Raw genomic sequence first — 21,915 nt, 5'->3', positions numbered from 1 at the left:
AAGACAAGGTGGATACAGGACCAGGATATGAGAAGGTGGATAGAGTCTGGAATCCGAGGTGAGATGAAGTCCAGATGTCTTACTGGATGGAGTGTACATAGGGTGGATGGGACAGGGGGTTATGGTTCAGGCTAGCAGTGGAGATCCAATGATCCAGAGCTCAGGGGTAAATCCAGAGCATAGTCAATCCTGCTGGGGTGTGGAGCACACAGTGAAAGGGGATCTGGGAATGAGTTGGATATGAAGTGGGGTCCAGACATAGGCTCGGAAGGCATGGGAATATGATGGAATGTGGGTCCAGATTGTGGGATATGACAGCTCTGCAGAAGATATTAGGCTACACCTTTGCATTTGAACCTATGAATGTGTCTACCTAATCATGTATATTTTCCTGGTTATCCGGTGTTCATATGTGGGTTGGACTTCCAAAAAAATATTCACTTACCCTTCCCAGCCACCATCCCAAAATGTTGGGGCCATGCAACACCAGATTTCAACCTGAACTGCTTCTTAAACTCATTAATAGCAGAAGCAGATGGTCATGGTCCCTGATATAATCAGTTTCTAGTGCAAAATTCAAACACTGGGACCAACCTTGATTTGGCTTGCACCATTCTCACCAACACAATCCCAACACATGTAAAGGGAGGATTGTGTGTCATTGCCAATAGGATGCAGAAGCTGTATTACATAGAATCTATGTACTTGGATAAGAATGTATAAAAATCTTCATGCACATGTGTACTCACTTATTCTTATTAGAGCCAACCTCAGTTTGGTTGAGCATTGCATCCCAAACACTTTCAGCACTCAAGTAAACTTGATGTGTATCTAGACATTCCAGTCATTTCCATGGTCTCAATGCATGCCTATAGGACTTACTAATGGGGCCAGACATTGGGTCTACTGGAGCAGCACCTTGTTTCACAACAGTGACCTGGAAATTGAGAAATGAGCATCTGGGTATAAATCACAGGGTATCCAATACTTGCCATCTTCTTCACTTCATTGTCCACCTTATTGTCACTAGTGTCATAGTTTTGCCTAATATGGTATGTTTAAGACTTTCATAGTAAGTATTGATGAGTTGCTCATTATTGGAAGGAGTGAGGTAATGTTAGGATGATACTATTTCATTGTTACACATCCATGTACATTAAAAAATCAAGTGTGTCGAAATTGTACTCACTGTCACATGTCACGTGCTCCTGTGTCGGCATGTCGAACACCTAGGTTGCCCAATAAGTCAGCCTTACTATACTGGGTGATCACAGCGCCTCACCCAGTATAATAAGGCTTAGTTATCTAAATACCCAACACCAGCATTAAACCTTGCCCTAAATATTGTCCAAGTACTTCAAGGCATTACCGTACATTAGTAATTACTGTTATTTTATTTTCTCGCCCTAAAGCGGTAATTGCGGAGCACTACCGCCCAAAACATAACCTAATTTGGAAGTTTTGCAATATCAATGTTTCCTACCCACCCCAAGCCTCACCCTGCTCTTCCCTGTATATTAGGCTTGTACCTACCATGTAGTTTAGCTATTATACACCTCATAGAACACACTGGCCACTCTATTTACTACCAGTCACATAAATTTGTGACAAAGTACAGTAAAATAATAAAACATTGAAAAATGCGAACATATGACAGCCAGAGACATACCAAGCCTCAGAGACTATGTGTATAACATTTTTGCAATATCCATGAGTATATAAAACCGCTATTTCAGGTGTTTTACATGTTTTACAACAATCTCTCAGAAAAACAATTGTGTCCGCTTTTTTCTTGTTTTTATATATCTTAACACATAGTATAATGTCCCCTTTGCTCGTATACCCTGTCTATACACTATATATTGTATTTTGACGCAGTACTTCAGCTGCAGAACACCAGATATTTGATGTAATGGGAATAGGGGGTGATATGAGGAGAACTGTGTTCTGGGAGGTAAATATGACATGTATCGAAGATCTGATACTCGGATAGCATATAATACAATTATATAATGCTAGAACTACAAGCTCAAGCCTCTGGTCCTTGATCTAAGTGCTGTGGAAGCAAAGTACATGATGGAGATGCGTGGGAAAGAATGTGAAACATATGGTTGAAACATAAAAACATACCATAGCACTCTACACAAGACCTTCTGTGGTGTAATACATGTGTGGTGTGATATAGGAACGTCATAATTACTATTAAACATATCATTAAAGTGTTGCAGGTCCAGCTTGGAGATATATATAGTATTTTCACATTTGATGCCTATGGGCCAAGTGTTCATACAACAGTGTACACCTAATTTCGAGTTTTTGGTGTCTAGGCCTATACATTACCTTACAACACTTTAATACTACATTTAATAGTAATTATGACGTTCCTATATCACACCACACATGTATTACACCACAGAAGGTCTTGTGTAGAGTGCTATGGTATGTTTTTATGTTTCAACCATATGTTTCACATTCTTTCCCACGCATCTCCATCATGTACTTTGCTTCCACAGCACTTAGATCAAGGACCAGAGGCTTGAGCTTGTAGTTCTAGCATTATATAATTGTATTATATGCTATCCGAGTATCAGATCTTCGATACATGTCATATTTACCTCCCAGAACACAGTTCTCCTCATATCACCCCCTATTCCCATTACATCAAATATCTGGTGTTCTGCAGCTGAAGTACTGCGTCAAAATACAATATATAGTGTATAGACAGGGTATACGAGCAAAGGGGACATTATACTATGTGTTAAGATATATAAAAACAAGAAAAAAGCGGACACAATTGTTTTTCTGAGAGATTGTTGTAAAACATGTAAAACACCTGAAATAGCGGTTTTATATACTCATGGATATTGCAAAAATGTTATACACATAGTCTCTGAGGCTTGGTATGTCTCTGGCTGTCATATGTTCGCATTTTTCAATGTTTTATTATTTTACTGTACTTTGTCACAAATTTATGTGACTGGTAGTAAATAGAGTGGCCAGTGTGTTCTATGAGGTGTATAATAGCTAAACTACATGGTAGGTACAAGCCTAATATACAGGAAGAGCAGGGTGAGGCTTGGGGTGGGTAGGAAACATTGATATTGCAAAACTTCCAAATTAGGTTATGTTTTGGGCGGTAGTGCTCCGCAATTACCGCTTTAGGGCGAGAAAATAAAATAACAGTAATTACTAATGTACGGTAATGCCTTGAAGTACTTGGACAATATTTAGGGCAAGGTTTAATGCTGGTGTTGGGTATTTAGATAACTAAGCCTTATTACATATACTGGGTGAGGCGTGTGATCACCCAGTATAGTAAGGCTGACTTATTGGGCAACCCAGGTGGTGTCGAAATGGGTTTTGATGCCACGGTCACAAGAGGCTGTCGAATTGAATGAAATGGTACAGTAGCCATTGAAACAAATCACAAAAGTCCCTGGGCTCACGAAACGGCATTCACCGGACCACACGGTGAAAACGTGCTACAATGGCTTGCTAGAGAGTAAAGAGATCTGATCAAGTTAACCGGCCCCATTCCCGGACTTCTTCAATGTGGAGCAGAAATTCTCATCGGCCCTTGCCAAATGCATGATGACCCTTATACTCGATGTGCAACGTGCCCCCGGCACTCAGCGAACACTGCCTTTACTAGATATCACACACTCTATAAGCGGACACTAATTGTGATCACAACGAGGGATGACGGTTCAAATGGAGACTCGGATATCACGATGTGACATTGTGAAAGTGTAAGCATTAATTTCACCTCCAAGTTCCGCCACCTTCAATATTACAGTCCTGATTATAAAGGGCAGATTTCGATAGTATGGTTTCCAAACGTTTTAACACCCTACTCGGATCCCACCATCTGAGATGGCAGTTCCTGATGCACACATTGTTCAGTTCGATTTGAACTCCATCTCATCTTACGGTGCGTACAATAAACCCTGTGGTGGTTTTTGCTCTCTTGAACTAACAGTTTAACATATATACCAGATCTCCTGGATCATAACGGTGATCCAGCATATAATTTCTTATCACCTCCCCAATTTGAGAGTCCTCTAGTCCCCCCTGGTTTTAAATGGCGCCGAGTTGAGTCGGTATCGACGCGCATACCTTCGCCAGAATCGGTATCCTCCTCACATGCTTCCACTTCCTCAGCATCAGATATAAATTCCGTAAAGCTGGGTTCCGCACTTCCCTTCCCATCGTCCTTTCCTTCCTCCGCCGCTCTTGCGAGTATGCCCATACCATGTTCTCGTGGATACTCGCGTAGCAAAGACCCAGATCACGTACCACGTCCGCGGAATGCTTTCATGCTCTTCCGCTCTGCTTTTGCTGCCGCACAGAAAATCGGAACGAATATTGAGCGTGACAATCGACACATCACGCGCATAATCGCGCACTGTTGGAATCGCCTGTCCGAATCAGAGAAACAGGTTTGGCGTAATAAGGCTGCAACGGAGAAGGCCGTCCATGCGATAAAGTACCCAAATTACAGATTTCATCCTGTCCTGCGTGCCAAAAAGCCTACCAAACGAAGAGTTCAGAGGAACGGCACGGAAGATAAGAGACGCTGCGAGCAAGTCGCCGAACTCCTTCTTGCAGGCAAGCATGGCGAAGAACTCGAGGTCGCAGTCAAGGAAATCGACGACACTATGAAAGCCACAACTTCTACGTCATCCCCTGATTCAAGGAGTGGGTCATCATCCAAGGGCATACAGCCTCCTTGTGAAGGCGACTTTGACGGACGCGAGATACAACCATTCCGCAGCCCTCTTTTGCCACCTACTACCAAGTCAACTAGTCCTTCAATCTGCGACTTTACAGGTGCCACTCAGTTTTCTCCACCGGTGCGCATATTTTCTCGGCATTTGACATCCTCTCATCGTTTCCATGCAGCTCACTATGGCCAAGACCATTACAAAATCTCACGAATGTAGCGAGCAGCCTCACCAAGCACCGTATGACACCGATCAACCAATATCGAGTACTTCTCCGACACACCCACTGCTCCTCACCCAACCTGACTTTTATCCTCTGTACCAAAGTGCCAGGCTCTCACCACTGCCTGTGGCACTTTATAGCGAATCTTCAGCCTTGTTCATAGACTACACAGATAAGAACGACGGCGGCGGTAATATCTCCGCATTGACTCCCTCCCCTCCAGACTTTTCTGCCTTCTCATGGGACACATTTTCAACGCTGTGCTATAGTACCAATTCGTCTCACTCGTACACAACTTTTCCATCCTACTGAACGTTTTTTGTGATACAATATTATTACCCCAACAAACGCCTTAGACCCATCCTAATCACGCTCGCATTCATTTGTAGCCTTTTAGCTTTACCCTTATACATATCGAACCATCGTGGATAGACATACATATGTCGGAATGTAACCTTTACCAACAACAAACTTATTCACGAGTTTCTAGACAAGATCTTAAAGGCTTTGACGCCCTCTTTGCCCAACAACGTTGCACAACCTACGATCTTGGCACCGGCACGATTCATCCGCCGAACAGCTTCTGGGGATGTCACGCCCCCAGCGCCAATGATGACAATTTCCCGCATCGCCGGGTCATCTGACTCCGCAAGAAGTCGTGAAAAGGTGTACACATTCCCTAGGGAGAGGGAATGAATAGCCTCGCCTGCGAGGCCACCCAAACCTGGAGGCACGGCAAACCGGGACATGCCCATCTTTACATCTGGGGTGGGGGTCTGATCAGCAAAGACAAGGCTGTTTCCGAGAGTGTTTGTGCACGTGAGGTAAGCGATTGGATTTGTGGGGTTACCAGAATTGGTGCCGGTGTAAGACGAAATGCATTCGATGACATCACGAAATTGGGTTGCTATGATGTACGGCGGGAGCTTGAGCCCGATTGTAAGCGTCGAGTCATCCTGGAAAGCCTTTGCGAAGACGTCAAGATATGGCTTGAGAGAAGGAAGGTGGTACGAGGGCGGAGGATGGCCTTTGATATTTGGGCAGCTGGAGTTAAACTCGACAGCGATGCGAGAGCGCCATGTAGAATTTGACGCGCGGAACTGTTGGATCGCGACTAACATTTCAGAAAGCCTCTCGGCGCTAGACTCCGTGATGCTGATTATGAACGGTTTGGGAGATGGTCCTTCTCCTAAGACCTCTCGAATCCATGCGAGATATTCATGCAATGGATGGGGTGAATATCCGTACGAATTAAGGGACGAAAGGGAATCCTTCATGAACGCTACCTGAGCAATCAACCTCGTTAGACGTATGAAAGATTGTCGGAGCAGTACGTACAGTATGACTTTCATCTTCTTCAAAACCGTCCAAAGTAGCTGTTCTCGTGATCACAGCGCCTGTATAAGAGCAGTGGTACAGTTCACTGAGCTGTTGATAGTCTGATGCCCATGCACATGAGCAGTTCACCATGGGAGGTGACACATCAATGCTGCGAATCAAAACCATCGAGGATTTTATCAGGATCAGTAATAGATGTCTTGTGGATCAAATAGAATGAGCCGCTAAGCGTATTGACACTTTCTTCGGTGTTAGTATCAGTTGAGAAGACCATGATAGTGCCTATTATTACGGACGTCGTGCCTAAAGCGGTCAACTTGGCTTGAGGTAAGCTTGATAAGACTTTACCAATTAAACAGAAATATACCGCATGCATACCAGTACATAGCTATGAAAAGAGCCCATCATCAAGGAGATGATCAGTCAAGAACAGAGTCCATTTGGCTCCCCGACAACGCTGGTAGCCTCTTCTCCTTCAGCAATGGCATTTTCGGTGTGCCCATTCGCAATTGTCCCTCGCCAAGCTGTCTCTCGAGCATCTTCTTTGATTATCTCTCTCACCTTCTCTCACAACGGCTCGACATAGTACCAAGAGAGGGCATACCATCCCAAGGCATCATAGGGAGCCGCCAGCCAACGATGGGTCTTGCTCCATTGTCTCCTTTCGTCTATGTATTTTAGGAGCCAATTTCGAGGATACAAGACTATGATTGGGTCCAAGAACACCCCGAGCCAAGTCAGAAACGAGAAAATGCAACGGTCAAGCTGTCTACACCTGCACCTGACGCTCTACCTGTAATCAAACTTGACATGGAACCATCGGAGCGATGTTGGAATGATAATTCTGTGGATGATATGGTTTTTATTGCCCCAAATAGACATGAACAAGGTGCTGAATAAAAGGGAATAAAGTGCAGCCTCGAGACCATCTCTGACGATGTTCGTGCAGATCTGTGCGAGTTTGGAAGCTGAGGAGCCAGCACGAACGATGTTCTTGGACTCTTTTGCTGATTGTGAGGTAGTTCGAGTCACGACATGGATCTGAATACATGATTCTCCCTGGGCTCGTGAAAGGCTCGTGAAAGGGCAGTAACTTATTCTGCATACACAGTCCACGGGAATTGATGGGCTATTATTGCAGGTCTCTCAGTATGGGGTATTGCTAGTGATCGGTTACACACCAATACTTATCGTTCTTCGTGATGAGAGGATGGAACATGGGAAGACTGCAGAACGTGTTCACTTGAAGATTTCTTCCCTTTCTAGTACAGATTTGTCAAGTTTAATGAGTATAGTCGTACGCGATGGAAACTGCTGTGTAGGGGTATGGTGAGCTGTCACACGTGCAGGCTTTGTGCACATATCAGTACAGAAGTTGTCTGAGAATGAAAAACTTACCAATCCTAGTCCGTCCAAGACCGCTTCTACGACCCCAGCAGTGAATGAAGAACAACTAAGTTGATTCATATCTTTAGGGACAGATATATGACGTTCGATCGGAGGATCATTGTCGATAATCATGTCTTGAGATGGAGATCACTCAGCAGTCCGGTAAAACGAATGGAGTGATCATACATTCATCTTCATTCTCCACGCTCTTCTCTATTGCATCTGCGGGGCGTCCAAAGACTGCCCTCCACACCTGTGTGTGAATGGACATGAGAGCAGGCAGAAAGCGAATTTCTCGTTTGGGAGCTTTGGATGACGACTCTGCCCGCCAGACCATGAGCTCAAGGACTCGGGTTCCAGCGCGATAGCCGAGGGTGTTTAATCTGAGCGTCGCCACGTCAAGTTCGTATAATTGGGGGACATAATAGAAGTGTAGTGTGAACTTACCGCCGTTCGAGATCATTGATCCCACTTACACGTTTCTGCGTATATTGGACTACCTCAGAGAAAAGGAAGGCGAAAGCGGAAGCAGAGACTTCTGACGTCCGTGTTTTATTAAGGTTCCTATCGTAAATATTAGGTCTAAGGCTTGGTTTTGGCGTGCCAAGAGCGGTATTTATGGATGTCGCAGAAGGTAAAGAGAAACGTGTTGAGCTTGCAGTCGGAGAAAGATGTTCTGCAGAAGAGAGCGAAGAACCAGATAGAACAGAAAAACGAGGATGAGGCTGTTGCATAGTGGAATGAGGTTAACTTGCAGCGTTCGGCTGTAATTACATACTTGGCGGGTCTGCCAAGTGAGCTAAGCAGTGGACGTGTGTCCTCCCGATATATAATCATGACCCTCCTAACAACTTCAGAGGCTTCCTCAGCTCGTGCATTACACGCCTCTCCTTCTCTCCCAGACCTTTATTCATCCTCCCATAATATTCATAGACTGAGACGCAGTGGCAGCCCGCCTATGAACACTGCAGCGTTCTCCTCCGTCGATTTACAGCAACATATCTATAACTCTTTACTAGAGTCTCGCACTGCAGATGTCTCTTTGCATGTCCATGGCACATGGGAAGCAATCTACAAGTTGCACAGAGTAGTCCTCATACAGTCGGTTTGTAAAGCGCTCGTTTCTCGTCTTCCTAAGTTGCTTACTAAACCACCTGCAGGGGTTCTTCAGCTCGCTATTCACAGCGGGTTTCCTCGAGTCCTCACCCAAGCCACGTAGCCATCTACGAGGACCTGAGGAAATTGACATTATTTTCGATGACCGCAACATCACTCGTGCAGGTGCGTTCTAGCCTCTATGTCGATAGCTCCACACTCATGACTTTTCAGCTTTTGAGTAGGTTATTCACAAGTAACCTTACGACCTTGGATTGACAAATTTCAGGATATGCATCGCACGACTATATGGTGGTGGTCCGCCCCTATATGTCCCATCATCCCTCATCCCAAGCACATCTCATCCACTTACTCCTTCCTTTTCTGGCCCCCCTTTACCTTTCGATACACCCAAAGGGCACCACACCACCAGCCCTCAGTTGTTGCTCTCACTTTTGGCCACAGCAGTCTATCTCTCCATACCCTCCATGGCATCGCAGGCCGTCAACTGCATCATGAACACGGTCGGACCGTATACCGTTATTCCTTACCTCAATTTCTCTATTGGTAAAGCTATCGAAGCTCATCCTGGCCACAAAGCCGAAGCAGCAGTGGGCTTGGAGAACATTGCACAGTTAGTTACCTCCGAGATTCGCGCATCTAGTACATCGTGTTCTCCTCTGCGCACATCAAGCACCAAGCGAGATCCTGCCGATGATTTGTCTGATAAACTATTGGATCTAGATGTACAGAAGGAGGATCCTGCTGAATCTGATGAGGTAGAATCTGAGCCAGACGATGGGCCAATCCGCGAACCTCATTTCCATTATGGACTGTTATCAGACAAGATTGGCGAAGCTGCGGTATGCTGGATCGCCCGGTGGGGCGCAGATATGCTTATCTACGAGGAGAAAGCATCTCGTGGTCCAGAACCTCCCGCTACCCCAGTTCCCGTCCCTGCGCAAAATGTGTCGTCGCGCAAGAGAGCCGATACGATGCCTGTCAAATCTTCACCTTCCAGTGAGCCTACCGTACCAGAACCGCATGTGACTCCCGTCATCTGGGCAAGGGGTGGCTTAAACTCGCAGTGGGTGCGACAGATTTTAGGCTCCGATTTGTTGTTTGTGAAAGGGGAGAAGGAACGCTATGATATGGCTTGCACTATCGTTGAGCTTAGGAGACGGCAGGGTATTGATGAAGAGGAGGAGAAAGACTGGGAAATGTTGTTCCGTGAAGGCATCTACTATGCCAACCTGGTAAGTAAATAAATCGCCTCTAACCGCTCTTTGTGGCAAAAACTGACAACGACTTAAAGCTCGTGGACGATATCATTGCAATGTCGCAGCATATCTCCCCTACCACTGGTCGACCATTTGTTCCTCTTTCTGTTTTACAGGAAGCTCATTGGGATCAGTCATTACTGCGATGTCAAATTACAACCAAACCAAACCCACCCTCTCCCCCTTCATCCCCATCCTTGAGCCCTCCGCCTTCGCGAGACAAGGAACTTGGGTTGTCCATCACGACTGCCGAGATTCTTGCTCGATTGCCGGCCTCGAACTCTTTGCCAAACCTAGTAGATGACAAAGATAAACCGTATTATCCCGTTGGACACGATTCATCCGTACGCATTGGCGATAGTGGGAGCATCGAAGGTGCTTCTATGGACCAACTCTTCGAGTCACCTCCACCATTGTCCAGTCCAAGCACAGACAGCAAGGCGCCTGTTCGTGCAACGACTACCGAGGCTGATTTCTTCGGTCTGAAGTCAGAACGACGAACCGCATCAGGCTGTATAGCATCTGACGCAACGGGTAAAGCGCGGTGGTCACCCTACCCTCCATTCAGATTTGCAGTGGAGTTCTGGGATATCGATGCACTGAAGGAGAAGTCCCGCCTGCACTCACAGACGGTCTGGTACGCAGGAAGCTTGTTCAATGTATATGTGCAAGTTATTCGAAAGAAGGGTATTCAGCTTGGAATATATCTTCACCGACAATCGAACATTGATCCTATCCCTGCCGCTTCGGCGCCATTGTCACTCAGTCGTACAGGACATACACACAACAACAGAGTGCCATCATTACCACTACTTTCTACGTCGCAGTCCTCACCCTCTGTGACTATGCATCCATTCGCCCTCCATTCGCCCTACGTCACAAAGCACGACGCCTGGTTCATCCCCACCGACATCATCCGGCCTTGCTACGTCCTTTACCTCTTCTCCTCCGAGCACCATTCCGGCTACATCACCTCCCGTTGCTCCAGTGCAGTCATATCGCGATCCCCGGCCTGCTGTTGCAGCTTACTTCACTATCTCTTGTGCCAGCTCTACTGGTTCATCTATTACGCGATTCACGAGCGTTCCGGACGTGTTCTCAGTCAGTCAAAGCTGGGGTTGGAAGTCGAGCTCCTTGCGGACTGAGCACCTAGAGGTTGGCCCTGACGGTCAACCTGCCAAGCCTATAATTCCAGCCCCAAGGATGAGCAGCCTTCGCGCCACCATTGTTCTGGGCATCGTCTAGTTCGGGTCGTCCCTGGATTTATGAGGTCATGCACATCGCTATATTTGCTATCAATTCGTATATTTCCTTCCGATATGTCATGTATTAAGTTAGCAGCATCGTCCGGTATGGAACAGTGCATCTACTTACTTAATACTTATGCTAATGATCATCATGTCATCTGTTTCCCGGTGGTCCTCGGCCTGCAGCGTCAAGGCGGTAAAAGTTCGGCGAATATCACGTGATTTCGGACACCAGGGCGGCTTCCCGACTGACAGGGTGTCATCTTCAGTTTTTATATCACTGTGATCATGTCCAAAGGCAAAGGCAAGCAAGTTGAGCATATGGTGCTCCTGCCGCCAATGCCAAATCCATCTGCAGGCAGCGCCAACCCCTCCGCATCTCTATCCTCCCTTTGGGGATATCTACTCCCAGCACTAAACCACATCGTCCGCTCGCCCACAAACTTGACTGAAAAAGCGCCCGTTATCGACATTTCATATCACATGGGCATACACACAGCAACCTACAACTATTTCACTATGCAAGTTGAAACTGTCACCACTAACAAGGAGCGCGAAAGACTTACACCAAGCGGAACGGATTTGTATGAGCATATCGACAAGTACTATGCGGAAGTCGCTCGGGAACTGTTACTCGGGGCTCCAGAGGATGATTCATCTCTGATACAGTACATCGTCCCGTGTTTCAACCGCTACGCCGCTGGTGCACACTCCGTGAACCGTCTCCTCAATTATGTGAACCGACACTATGTGAAACGTGCCGTCGACGAAGACAGAGGCTGGCTCACTCTGAGCGATATATTTGATGCTGTTGCAAAGGCTATACAGGACGGGGACACGAAAGAGAAGATTACAAATAAGTTGAAGGAGAGGCGGACGGAGGAATTGAAGAAGTGGGGGTGGGATGAAGGGGGGACGAGCGAGCAGCTTGCGCGTGCTGAGTCATGTGCGGAGGCGGCAAGTTCGCTTGACCGTGTCGTATCACTGTCTGCGCTGGCGCTTCGACGGTTTAGAACGGAATTTATGGAACCTCTGCTGGCTGTTCCAAAATTGAAAGGGAATAAAAGGAGGAAGCCAGGGGCTCATAATGGGAACACTCCCAATTTACCGAAAGGGCGCCTTGCGAGAGCTGTCAGGGAGCTGCTGGAAAAGCAAGATGTGGGTGTGGAGGAGAGGAAGAGACTAGTGATAGAACTTGCAAGTACAATGCGCGTTACTGGCGTACGCGACGGACATCCTCTACGGAAGAGGCTGGATAAGTATTTATTGACAGGGACTGTATAGATTTATTATCGCTTTAGCTTGATCTCAAACAGATGGACTCGAAACACAACAGTATATGATTGGGGTATGACATGATGAGTGTTCAGGTGCATTAATGACTGGACGGCCAGCAATATCTATGTGCGGGAGAGTAAGTATATGCTGATGATGCAGATATGTATGTAGAGAGTTCTTATCAGTAATTCAGGATCTGGCTGACGCTACTGCCAGCCAACTCGCTAGTCAGGTCAAAATGCGCGGTAACACTGTTAATATCCCCTTCCCATTCACAGGGTCTCAGTCCGTCTTCCACGGAAATTTGAGGGTCAAGTGTGGTGACGTTCGTGACGGATTAATCAGTGACGTTGCCCGTGTCTATGCCGCAGATGAAAGTAGCATGGGCACTTTATTCGATCTTCATGGATCCGTAAACCTCGTCGGTGAATGTGAACGAACCGCCCGCTGCGTCCCAGAAGACACCAAAGACAGTGTAGTGGTCTTCATTCAAAAGAGCGTTCACAGAGGCGTCATTCTGGATCTCCGTTAAGTGAGTAGATGCGCGTTTAAGAGCGAATGTACCGTAGTCAACTGCAGGGTATACAGCATAGGAGATGGGGGCGCTAAGGTATTTGTGGTGCAACCAAACAGCGAACAAGTTCATTGTTTCTTGACCAGAAAATATACCTGTGTTGGACCAATCACCTGTCCTGTTGCCCCATTCGAGGGACAGCTCATATATTTCTTTGGCTCCTCGGAACTCGTACCCGACGTCACCGTGCCACAGGGTGTGGGGGTCTGTAAAGTTCCCCCGACAGTCCCCATACCATTGACAGGTACGTTAGGCCCTCTGAAACGCCTTTGGTCGAGAACAGAAAAGACAGGGGCATCCGTCTTAGAGGAGATGTTGGCAACCATCACATATTGAACGCCGTCCTCGAGGAAGAAACCATGTCTTTTGCCACGATAATGACCCGGTCATGGGGTTAGTATAGCGCATCGCTGCGACGCCGACTTGTCCCGAGTAACCTAGGAGTTTTTGAACTTGAATTTAGGGTGTTTAGGTACTGGTTGGCCTACCATGTAATCATTGTTATAGAACATACAGTTTCCGAGTAATCCTCCCGCGTTTGCATTGGTTGTATTCGACGAAAAACTTGTCGCAAAGTTGACGAGAACGTCCGAATTCCATTGCTCGCCAAGTTCTTCCACCCTTGAGAAGTTTACCAGGATACCAGAACTTGCTCTATGTCAATGCGGTTGGACTGCATCAAAAACTGACTACCTACTGGCCGTCAGCCACTGGTGAACTTATGAAGCGACCCACTGGGCTCTGCATGCATCCATGAAAGATGGTCAGTAATTGTGGCTGAAACTTACAAAATCCTAGTGCAACACCTTAAAATGACTATTTAGCTTTTGCTGGGGCAGAAAATACATGCACGAACCTGTGTTTCGACATCGAAAGTTATCATCCATCGATTTCCATCAGTCAATGTCTCGAGGGCGGCCCTTGCCTTACCGCCAGCCGCGAATGAAGTCCCGGCTACTGCGGTCTCGAAAATGAGAATGTCGTTAGAGCTATCCAGTAGATTCAAAACATGCACACAAGACAAAACGAAAATGCGTGCGTACAAGTCATTACCGTAGTTTCCATTGTAAAGCAACCCGCGATACTGACTGAAGGAGCCGTCCGGCTGGATCTATCAAGGATACTTGTTCAGAAATCGAGTACACCAGGACTTCTGGAATACTTACCCCATCAGCCATTGTGCTGATATTTTCCTGTACGACGATAGTATCATGGACTCTTCTGTACGCGTCCGAGAGCAAAGAAACATTGGACACGAGGAGACTTTGATCCAGACTGGTCTTGGCCATGTCCAGGATGTTTGCTCCAGCCTCAAAGCTGTATCTGTGATCGAACGCACCATACGCGCGTAGGGAGATATTGCTGCAGTTGCCTAATTGTGTATATGTCAGGGTGTCGTTGAGGAGAAGACATGACTCTGCAACGAGACCGGGAATGAGGATGACCTGTGGCAATATCGTCAGGCCTCGGGAAGCCGGTATCAATATTTAGACGCGCGTTAGAATACCAGTTCGTGTTCCAGTAACCAGGTGTGCAGCATGGACAGCTGACGTTCGTAAAGTCGTTATTGAACCAGTGTCCATGGCATTGCCTATGGCAGTGAATAGCGTCGAACTGTCGACGTATTAATCGTAGCCTTGGAGTCCCCCATGCCAAGCAACAGCCATCGTACCTGTGGAGAAGCATGTGTACATCGAGTGTGGATCACATCGAGTTGGGTGTCAGGCAACTGACTGATGGGAACTTAATGAGCTGCAGCTGGCCAGCACTCCAACCATCACAGCCAGTTGTATAATCCATGTCAGAGTCCAGCCATTTACCATCTTCCTGAAGATCTGTGATCCTGAAATAGGGTCGACTTCAGCGTAGTTGGGCAGCTTGGCGAGAGCAACGAACCAAGTTGGTATATTACTTAGGTTGCCTGTGCCTGTGATGCTGTCTACTATTGTGTCCAATCTTCGAGAGTGAATGGTAGCGATGTCTTGCAAGGTGCCTGAATTTAGTGCTTGGGTTGGATTGCTGGCAGGTGCACTTGTGGCGGACGTGATAGAACTCATAAATTGGACACCTGGGAAAGAAATGAGAAACGCCGAAGGCGTTGCAACCGTCTTGGATCCCAATGTCGACATTCCGCTGCTACTGGATGCTTGCGAAGCAGAAGACTTGAATGCATGTCTTCGTTTGCACCGTTAAACACCACCGAAAGAAGGTGCGACACTAGGTCACTGACCTTGCTACCTTTGGGAGTTGAACGAATTGCCTCGGCTTTCCTAGATGACAAGCTACGTGTCGATGAGAGGACCCAGGAACTTGAAGGCCATAAAAGCCTTCCCTAATGTTCGCTACACACAACAGAGAAGTACAAACGAACGAAAGACCGCCTGCGGAGACTCGCTTTGGTTCTGCTGCTGTAACATCGGGCCCGAACATTATTTTATTTTATACTTACGAGTTCCAGAGCGAGGTGACGAAATGTGTGAATCGATGGTGGATGACCACTACTGCGTACCAAAATACAGATCCTCTTTTGGAATATTGGTGTATGCCGTACCAGTTTCCACCAATCAGAGGGCTCAGCAAGTACTCAGTGTCAACGTACAGATTCATGGCCGCAATCACGAAGGCTCAGAAGTCAGCATGTAGATCGCCGTGAAGCGGGGTTCAGCCTGTGAAGCCCTTTAGTTGCATTTGGGAAGGGCTGAGCTCGTCACATGTCTCAGACTGATAGGAAGATGCAGACAGGTGTGGCTAACTGGTAAGAAGGTCACACATTAGGATAAGTGGTAGCTGGCGATGTGAACAAAGGCTTGTCTTGGACCATTCCGATAGCTTGCTGTAGAATCGCGTCTTATGTCATCATTAACTTGGAAGGTTTGAGCAAGCTGCTAATAGCAAGTGAAGAGCCACTCGTGATGAGTTCATGGTGGTGGTTTTGACCCATCAGAATTGCCCCCGCCCTGACCCATGGAATCCAGCAACGCCTCCATATCCATCAAGTTCATATCTGGGGGCCGGTGGAAGAAGGTAGGATCGAAGTTGGCAAGATCAAGAGTGGACAAATCGAAATTACTGTCTCCACTTGGAAGCTGGTGACTGGCCCCATCTGATTGAGAAGTAGCGAAACTTGCGAGAATCGCACTGGGGGAAGGTGCAACATTTCCAGGATGCGCACTCTGGACGCCAAGCGTGGAATGCTGTACAGATTGCAGTCCATCAGAATCTGATGGTCCGAACACATCATTGCCGTGGTTGCTATGATCCGCTGCTGATAGTGCGCCGAGCATCTCCATGTCAAGACCACCTTCTTGGGACTCCTTTGCGGGGTCTGAAGCCCCGGAATCAGGAACGACGGGGGAAAATATGCCTTCTACCCCACTGTTCTCTCCCGACCCTGTTTCGGTTCCATCTCCAAAAAGATCTGTCATGGTTGACATTTCCATGTCGATGGAGTCAAGATCGAGCTCAATTGGCTTGTCTGCTGAATTTCCTAGGGATGCATCGATGGGAGGTAGAGGGGATCCATCCTCGATAGTTAAGTCAATGTCAACGTGTTGTGAAGAACCGGCAGTTGCAGACGTAAATGCAGCTATGAGGTCTAACTCCGCTTGAGCTGAAGGACGAGCCGATTTGGGCGCAAGAGATACTGGAGAGGGTAAACTCTGGGAAAATAAAGCGGCTTCTTCTGCGGACATTCGGAGGGAAGATGAGGAGAGGTCTAGTTTGAGAGGGAATGGGGGGCGGTGCAGGGATGATAGAGATATGGTTGATCCGCGGCGAGTAGGATTCGCAAGACCTTGAGGAGGAGATGCTTGAACCGGAAGAGCTGGTGGACCCATGACGACATCTGTGTTGACCTCCAGTGGGGGTAAAGGAACTTTTCGTGTGGTTGGAGACTCTGATGTGGATTTGGAACGAGTGCGGGTAGCGATCGCGGCATTCTCGGCTTCGCGAGCGCGATGTTGCTCACGGGCTAGGTCTCGTTCTAGCACAGCGATCGCTCGAAGCTTTGGACATTGTTGGAAGACGCACCTCGATTCGAAGAAGATGGTAACTCACCAAACGCGATTCCATCGCATCATAAAGTTGATCGAATTTTTCGACCTCATGTCCGAGTGAATCTGTCAAAGAACGTGGTGGATATGGAGCATATTTGTTAATACCACTGCGGATAGTTAGTACGCCGTGATAGTTGACAACTATTAAGCCACGCACAGTCTTCGGGAATCGGCATGAAAGGAATAAATTTGACCAGTTCTTACCACCGCGTTCTATCAAAAAGACTTAGACAATGTTAGTCACAATTTGAAAGGTTTACAACCTACCTTTAAACAATCCATGAGCGCATTCATTTCAGGCTCAAGGATGGCCATGACTTTGGGTGGTACAGGTGGAGGAGGCATGGCAGAGTCTGATGGAGCGTCTTTTGACTCTGTGGACTTGATCTGGGAAGAGGTGCTTTTTGGCGCCTTTACAACTTTACGTGGTTTTGGTTTTGGCGGCATGAGAAGCGCTCTGTGCTATTTCTGATTCTGAAGGCAGTGAAACGGGTCAAAGTTATATGTCACACCCAAATTGGAAAGTCTGAACAAGCAGCAGCAGCCTAGTGGCAAATACTCCAACTCGTCACATAGACGGAAGTGCTCTCATTGACCCTATATACTTACAGGACATGTCACACAGCGTCCATGATATAGCGCCAACGACAAGCTCAGTTAGCGTCAACGTTGAACACGAGGTACGTTCATAGATACAAGGTGCCCTCATTCCCTAAACATCGCACAACCAGGAATGTTTCCAAAGACGCTTGCGTCATATAAGTTCCATCCAAGTTCGCAATTTAACGCCTTTTCCTGTCCGAGATGCATTTGCTTCTGCTCTCACCCGCCCAGCTGAACACTCCCAATTTACGCCTCTGGGAAACCTCTCTGACGATCTTGATATAACGCTTTCACGAAAACGCTCACGGCGGATCTCCACAACCTCTGTCAATACTCTTCGTAGTGCCCGCATAGATGACCATGCACCAATATTGGACAATGGCGATGGGAGAGGTTGCCGGAGAACCCACTCTAAAGTAAGTTTCTCAGGAGGGAGCGCAGAGCCCATGCAAAGGAGCAACGCCACCTCCCGCACCATTTCAACCAGTGCTACCACACCTACGATAAAACTCAGTAATCGGGGGCGCACTAGCTCCATGGTCTCGTCCCTCAGTGCATCTACGACCAATATTAATGCCCCCTCCTCGACCTCGAATACGCAGGCGCCTTCGACCTTGACTACCGTTTTATCTTCATCATTATTCTTCGATTATTCGCAGAGGACCTTGGAGAAAGTTGTCCAATCCCGTCTCGTGGAGACCTTTATTTCAGTCACTGTTCCAGACACTCCGGATACTTTTCCGTTCCCGTCTTCATCGCCCACCATACAACGAACTCGCGCTGAAAGTGCTCCACGCGCACGCTCTTCCACTCCCAATGACTCTGTACCTCTTAATTCGGTGTCAAATGTGCGCAAAGCTTTCAAAACACCACGTCCGAACAGTGCGGAGGCCTCCAAGGCCGCATCCTTGTCCCGACCGGAACCTTCCTCCTCGATCCGCTCTTCCACCTCTCTCAGAAAAAGTACACCGCCAGTCAGAACAACAGGAACGTCTCTTACACCACGAATGGTCCCGAAAACACATAAGTCCTCGGCTTCTGTCCCACGTATCCTCACAGCTAGCCAGCTGCCATCGCCTCCAGCTTCTCCAGCGTCTCCAGAACCACCTCTGCTTCGCACCGTGCCAAACTACATATCACCTATCCACAAGCCCTCGACGAACCCTTCTTTCGTGATTGATGCACGGTCAGGATTCGAGTTTGCACCGTGGACAGATTTAGGTGCCGATACGGTGAAGATTGAGCTATGGGCAAAGACTTGTCGGCATCCTACCAGTGGAGCTCCACTCGAGGGCAAAGGAAAACAGAAGGAGATGTTGGTGACTGATCCTACTAGAGAAGAACCCGAGTGGACCGTCCTCGAGCAATGGAATGTCAACCTTGCAGACCTCGCCCCATTGAAACCTGAGGTATGTGCAATCGAACCCGTCCGCTCATTGATACTAATTACTCCATTAGCTCGAGGCTCATCCGTCACGCCTCCCGTCCAATACCCTTTTCATATCATTTTCCACTTGCGCAGAAACATTCTACTTGCCAACTCGTTCAGTTTCGAGACTCCATTCACACTCACGCTCTCCTTCTCCGACTGCGTACAACTCTGAACCGGAGATAGGAACTCGGAAGTTCGGACACCTTGCCGACCAGGCTATACCAGCACATTTTCATCTCGCCCGGACGCCTTCTGAACGGCCTAACAAATCACGCAGATCACGCAGGGCAGATGCCAGAACCGCGAGTTTGCAAGATTTACTTCAGTCAGTATAGCTTATGATTGAAATGTTATGCTCCTTGTAACAGCCATTCAGGTTCGTTACGCTCAGGTCATGTATCGTCGACCACGAGGAGTCGCTTGCGGATGTGATCCGGCAAATAGATACCACATTGGACAATGATGTCGTTGCGATATTGGTACGTGTATTGTGGTCGAATTGTTTCCCGCGAACGGTTCTAAATGAGATTCGATAGAATCGGGAGGCTTCGGAACGTGAAGCGCGTATCGAAGATCGACAATCTGAAGCGAAGGGGATCTTGGAACGGACATGTCTGTGTGAGACCCTTACGCTTGCCGATATGTATCCCGTGCTTATTACCTTATAGTACGCGGAGATATTACTTCTCGCCGAAAGATGCTAAAACAACGGAGAGACATACTTGCAACTGCTAGGTCGATGTACGCTGAAGACCAGGCCAACCTCCGGCAGACTGCTGTGGAAGTTACTGAGCAGAAGTTTGTCCTCCTCCGTGCTAACGTTAGCAGAAGCTGATTGGTAATGTATAGGCGGTGTCTTGACACCCTTCGAGCGCGTCTTCCAGTTATACGAACGTCCTTGATCTCGACGCTGTCATGGGTATATCCTATTGAACTACTTTCTTCTTCGGAGCTGCTATTCACGATTCTCACTGTTCCGTTACCTATTCCGTTCAACACTACAGAGCCTGCACCACCATTGTCACTGGCCTCGCACAAGGAAGTGACTGAGGATGCAGTAGCCACTGCGCTAGGTTTTGCTGCACAACTAGTGCAGCTCCTTGCCATCTATATGGGCAAGGGTCTCACATATCCTATCACCTGCATAGGGAGTCGGAGTCTGATCAGAGATAACATATCGGCCATGGTTGGTCCAAGAATGTAAACTTAATGCCTCGTGCATTTCTATCAGCTGACCAGATGAATTAGGTTTCCTCTATTCTCGAAGGGCGTTGACACATATCGATTTGAGTATGGCGTGTTTCTGCTAAACAAGGATATTGAAATGGTAAGCTCGATTGTGGGCCATGTCCGTCGGTATCTGACCCTACTGACGGTGGCAGCTCATGGCAGATCGCGATTTACGAGCGCTAGATATGCGACACACGCTACCTAATTTGAAAAACTTGCTCCTAACACTTACTGATGGTGAATGCGCAAGCATCCAGTGAGTCAAGGCTTTGCAACCTGTTCTCACTACCTGATCTGTTTATTAAAGCAACTCTCGAGTTTTTGATTCACCAGCTTCTTCTGGCCTTGTAACACCCCTACGAGCATACTCGCTGCCTCCTGCCCTGGTGCTCACGCCAGACAGTCCAAAAGCTGACCATAGTCTGCGCGAGTTACCTGGGGATGTAGAGGCCGAGAGTGCTACTTCACCCGATAGCGGCTCGACTACGCCTACGGCAGCGGTACCATTTACCGAAGGTAGTACCTTCTCTCGGTATTCGAAACTATCAATTGGCTTCCCGCCCCTGCCTGGATTTTTACGTCCGCGGAACGCTTCTGTCATCGGTCGGGCGTCGGTGAGATTGGATCCTGAGACCGCTTGGGAGGCGCAAGATGGGGTCCAGGGTGCCACATCAGGGTTGCCGGCTCCGAATTTGAGGATGGGGGAGGATGAGGATCGGCGAACCATTCGGGGTGTTGTGGTAGAATGTGAGGAGGGTAAGAGTGTTGAGCCAGGGGAAGTGAATGTTAGTGAAGGGGCAAAGGAGCCGATGGAGAAAACTGTGGATGATGCTTCTACCGCTGCGCCTTGCAATGTTGTTTCGCATGCTTCATGATAGGACCTTAATGGCGATATCAGGGAAGTGGAGATGCTGCAATGCGTTATATGAATTGCGACGTATCTTAATGAAGGCGAGCTTTTACAGGACTTTAATGGACAGATTTCGTTTTGCCAAGCGTGCTGTTTTCAAAGTTTGACGGCGGTCGGACGCTGGTCCGAGCTCCGCAAAGCGACCGCGGGCGGCAAGCAAGGTTATGGGCCCTTCTACTGATCTATACAACGGCAAAGGGATTCTTATTAGCCTAGTCGCGGTCGGGACAAGTTACATATTTCGATCATCGTAAAGGGTCTAGGTAATGGAAGTCGAGCTTCTAGGACCGAGACCGGAGAAACGTTTGCATAGTGCAAGTAAAATAAAAAATAAAAAACAAAGCAGGTCTAGTATGCGTTTTATGATTGTACTATGAAGAAATACACAGTGGGACTCGAAGAAGACTTGCTTGAAAGAACTCTTGAATAACTTTTCAAGGATCGGCGATTACGCAAGATTGGGTGTTAGTGCCGTGAAGATTGAATTCGCTGCCGTTCGCATCGGACTTTGAAAAACGGGGTCCTTCATTTTTGCTC

The 21,915-nt window shown here is 47.6% G+C and overlaps 9 protein-coding genes across 9 annotated transcripts; 4 read left to right on the top strand and 5 right to left on the bottom strand.

Moving 5' to 3' along the window:
- Window positions 1-437: 437 nt before the first annotated feature.
- BJ212DRAFT_1294947 (uncharacterized protein) lies at window positions 438-1,220 on the bottom strand (the record flags this gene model as incomplete). The annotated part of the gene is made up of 6 exons (XM_041332271.1): window positions 438-515; window positions 595-697; window positions 750-831; window positions 883-959; window positions 1,017-1,044; window positions 1,190-1,220. 6 exons carry the CDS (start codon window positions 1,218-1,220, stop codon window positions 438-440), a joined length of 399 nt encoding a protein of 132 aa, XP_041198781.1.
- Window positions 1,221-3,873: 2,653 nt separating this feature from the next.
- Window positions 3,874-5,259, top strand: BJ212DRAFT_1474920 (uncharacterized protein; the record flags this gene model as incomplete). Its single annotated transcript, XM_041339169.1, has 3 exons — window positions 3,874-3,931; window positions 3,997-4,853; window positions 4,903-5,259. The coding sequence occupies 3 exons, from the start codon at window positions 3,874-3,876 to the stop codon at window positions 5,257-5,259; spliced, it is 1,272 nt and encodes a 423-aa protein (XP_041198780.1).
- A 164-nt stretch (window positions 5,260-5,423) lies between these two features.
- On the bottom strand, window positions 5,424-6,453 carry BJ212DRAFT_1258583 (uncharacterized protein; the record flags this gene model as incomplete). Its single annotated transcript, XM_041329947.1, has 2 exons — window positions 5,424-6,233; window positions 6,286-6,453. The coding sequence occupies 2 exons, from the start codon at window positions 6,451-6,453 to the stop codon at window positions 5,424-5,426; spliced, it is 978 nt and encodes a 325-aa protein (XP_041198779.1).
- Window positions 6,454-7,369: 916 nt separating this feature from the next.
- BJ212DRAFT_280069 (NO signaling/Golgi transport ligand-binding domain-containing protein) lies at window positions 7,370-8,479 on the bottom strand. Its single transcript, XM_041342812.1, has 4 exons — window positions 8,122-8,479; window positions 7,861-8,057; window positions 7,684-7,808; window positions 7,370-7,635 (listed from the first exon to the last, which is right to left on the bottom strand). Exons 1-4 carry the CDS (start codon window positions 8,406-8,408, stop codon window positions 7,525-7,527), a joined length of 720 nt encoding a protein of 239 aa, XP_041198778.1. The 5' UTR covers window positions 8,409-8,479; the 3' UTR covers window positions 7,370-7,524.
- Window positions 8,480-8,632: 153 nt separating this feature from the next.
- On the top strand, window positions 8,633-11,194 carry BJ212DRAFT_1294943 (uncharacterized protein; the record flags this gene model as incomplete). The annotated part of the gene is made up of 5 exons (XM_041332270.1): window positions 8,633-8,779; window positions 8,835-8,955; window positions 9,004-9,010; window positions 9,059-10,025; window positions 10,085-11,194. 5 exons carry the CDS (start codon window positions 8,633-8,635, stop codon window positions 11,192-11,194), a joined length of 2,352 nt encoding a protein of 783 aa, XP_041198777.1.
- Window positions 11,195-11,348: 154 nt separating this feature from the next.
- On the top strand, window positions 11,349-12,696 carry BJ212DRAFT_280185 (uncharacterized protein). The gene is made up of 3 exons (XM_041342813.1): window positions 11,349-11,399; window positions 11,483-11,600; window positions 11,655-12,696. The coding sequence occupies exons 2-3, from the start codon at window positions 11,585-11,587 to the stop codon at window positions 12,578-12,580; spliced, it is 942 nt and encodes a 313-aa protein (XP_041198776.1). The 5' UTR covers window positions 11,349-11,399; window positions 11,483-11,584; the 3' UTR covers window positions 12,581-12,696.
- A 269-nt stretch (window positions 12,697-12,965) lies between these two features.
- On the bottom strand, window positions 12,966-15,277 carry BJ212DRAFT_1474915 (chondroitin AC/alginate lyase; the record flags this gene model as incomplete). The annotated part of the gene is made up of 11 exons (XM_041339168.1): window positions 12,966-13,243; window positions 13,324-13,511; window positions 13,572-13,585; window positions 13,637-13,802; window positions 13,846-13,889; window positions 13,937-13,942; window positions 14,005-14,137; window positions 14,192-14,259; window positions 14,315-14,593; window positions 14,883-14,991; window positions 15,045-15,277. 11 exons carry the CDS (start codon window positions 15,275-15,277, stop codon window positions 12,966-12,968), a joined length of 1,518 nt encoding a protein of 505 aa, XP_041198775.1.
- Window positions 15,278-16,066: 789 nt separating this feature from the next.
- BJ212DRAFT_1259805 (uncharacterized protein) lies at window positions 16,067-17,548 on the bottom strand (the record flags this gene model as incomplete). The annotated part of the gene is made up of 4 exons (XM_041330056.1): window positions 16,067-17,152; window positions 17,205-17,310; window positions 17,361-17,416; window positions 17,471-17,548. 4 exons carry the CDS (start codon window positions 17,546-17,548, stop codon window positions 16,067-16,069), a joined length of 1,326 nt encoding a protein of 441 aa, XP_041198774.1.
- Window positions 17,549-17,817: 269 nt separating this feature from the next.
- Window positions 17,818-21,343, top strand: BJ212DRAFT_1474913 (uncharacterized protein; the record flags this gene model as incomplete). The annotated part of the gene is made up of 10 exons (XM_041339167.1): window positions 17,818-17,883; window positions 17,935-19,215; window positions 19,265-19,563; window positions 19,615-19,717; window positions 19,775-19,856; window positions 19,907-20,036; window positions 20,088-20,438; window positions 20,487-20,565; window positions 20,621-20,724; window positions 20,776-21,343. 10 exons carry the CDS (start codon window positions 17,818-17,820, stop codon window positions 21,341-21,343), a joined length of 3,063 nt encoding a protein of 1,020 aa, XP_041198773.1.
- Between the last annotated feature and the right edge of the window lie 572 nt (window positions 21,344-21,915).

Source organism: Suillus subaureus, assembly GCF_016647635.1.
Source record: "Suillus subaureus strain MN1 chromosome Unknown BJ212scaffold_2, whole genome shotgun sequence".
Lineage (NCBI taxonomy): Eukaryota > Fungi > Basidiomycota > Agaricomycetes > Boletales > Suillaceae > Suillus > Suillus subaureus.
The sequence above is the reverse complement of the archived record's forward strand: the minus strand, read 5'-3'. Positions and strand labels throughout refer to the sequence as shown.

Coding starts and splice junctions, on each gene's coding strand:
- BJ212DRAFT_280069 (XM_041342812.1), bottom strand. CDS start 8,408: ATGCAACAGCCTCATCCTCGTTTTTCTGTTCTATCTGGTTCTTCGCTC. Junction 7,809..7,860: donor CGTGGAGAATGAAGATGAAT/GTATGATCACTC, acceptor CTCCATCTCAAG/ACATGATTATCGACAATGAT. Junction 7,636..7,683: donor TCTTGGACGGACTAGGATTG/GTAAGTTTTTCA, acceptor ATGTGCACAAAG/CCTGCACGTGTGACAGCTCA.